Below are 1837 nucleotides of genomic sequence, written 5' to 3' on the forward strand. Positions count from 1 at the left end.
TTTCAGTGCACTTAAACTCAAGGAGTGAATGAGTGAGTTTAGTTTTACAACGGACTAGCAATATGTCAGCTAATTGGTGGCAGTCTGTAAATAATCGAGTCTGGACCAAACAATCCAGTGATTGATCTGTGCAACTGTTTCAATGTTCCAGAACCTTTGTTCTGTGACCTCCATACCGCCTCAAAAACCGGTGACCTGGCAAAGGTAAAGGTCATCTTATCTCAAGGACGGGCAGACATGAACTGTATAGAGTGGAATAGCAGGACACCAGCAATTTTGGCAGCTGGTGAAAGACATGGGGACGTGGTTCACCTACTCGTGAGTAAAGGAGCTAATGTGTCAGTTGTAGATGACTTCGGTGTCAACATCTTTCACTCTGCCTGCCAGGGAGGAGATGTTGGGCTGGTGAAATATATCTTGTCCCTCGATAAACATGACATCAATGGACAGGTATTATGCGGGGCAACATCGGTTATGCTAGCTGCGGAGAATGGACATAGACACGTGGTGGAGTTTCTCGTGGGTCAAGGGGCCAATGTGTCACTCCAGGATAACAGTAAAAACAAAATCCTTCACTTTGCCAGTCGTGCTGGACATGTGGATGTCGTGAAGTACGTCCTATCACTGCCCGTGGTGGACATCAACAGCAGAGGCTGGAAGGATATGACATCCGCCATGATGGCAGCAGAGAATGGACACAAGGATGTTGTGGAGTTACTCTTTAGGAACTTGGCCAATATGTCACTAAAGGGTCTTTATGGAAATACTATCCTTCACTATGCATCTCGTGCGGGACATGTGGATGTGGTGCAGTACATACTGTCACTGTCTGTGGTGGACATCAACAGCAGAGGCCGGAAGGATATGACACCCGTGATGATGGCAGTTGGAAAGGGGCATCAAGAAGTGGGCCAAGGGGCCAGTGTGTCACTCCAGGATAATAGAGGTAACAACATCCTTCATATTGCCTGTCGTGGGGGACATGTGGAGATGGTGAAGTACGTCCTTTCACAGTCCATGGCTGACATCAATAGTAGAGGCTGGAAGACTTTCACACCCGTGATGGTGGCAGCAGGAAAAGGGCGTAAAGAAGTTGTGGAGTTTCTCGTCAGTAAAGGGGCGGATATTAACACCTCAAATCGTGCTGGTAAAAACATCCTTCACCTTGCCTGTCGTGCGGAAAATGTGGAGTTGGTGAAGTATATCCTCTCAAAGAACATGGCAGACATCAACAGCAGAGACAAGAAACAGATGACACCGATTCTGATAGCGGCAATGGAGGGGCATGAGGAAGTGGTTCAGTTACTTGTAAATGAAGGCGCCAAAGTGTCACTTCGGGATAAAAAGGCTAACAACATTCTCCACCTTGCATGTCGTGGGGGGCATGTGGAGCTGGTGAAGTACATCCTTTCACAGAAAATGGTCGACATCAACAGTAGAAACAGGAAAGAGATGACACCAGTAATGATAGCAGAAAGCAGGGGACACGTGCAAGTGGTGGCGTTACTGGTGAGAAATGGAGCTGACAGGTCGTCCCAGGACAACATACAGTAACAAACCCTTTGATTGTCAGTTGGGAGGTAGTCAGAAGAACCTCCCATTGGATAGCGACACTACGGTGACCGAGAGATCTGAATTCTTGTGCTCCCCTCTTGTGACATGGCACATGCTGTGTACACATTTCCATTGGTACAGACACACTGTGTCGTCACATTCATTGTCCTGTTAAGTGAGTGAGTGAGTTAGAATTTAACGTCACATCGACAATATTTCAGCCATATCGTGATGGGAACATAACACTGAAATGGAATATATGTGTATTATAAAAACCTGTCGA

General features: G+C 46.8%; 1 protein-coding gene across 1 annotated transcript; it reads left to right on the plus strand.

Moving 5' to 3' along the window:
* Positions 1–237: 237 nt before the first annotated feature.
* LOC137259404 (ankyrin repeat domain-containing protein 50-like) lies at positions 238–1554 on the plus strand. Its single transcript, XM_067797069.1, has one exon. It carries the CDS (start codon positions 238–240, stop codon positions 1552–1554), a length of 1317 nt encoding a protein of 438 aa, XP_067653170.1.
* The last annotated feature ends 283 nt before the right edge of the window (positions 1555–1837 follow it).

This window comes from Haliotis asinina, chromosome 13 (assembly GCF_037392515.1).
Source record: "Haliotis asinina isolate JCU_RB_2024 chromosome 13, JCU_Hal_asi_v2, whole genome shotgun sequence".
In the NCBI taxonomy this organism is placed as follows: domain Eukaryota; kingdom Metazoa; phylum Mollusca; class Gastropoda; order Lepetellida; family Haliotidae; genus Haliotis; species Haliotis asinina.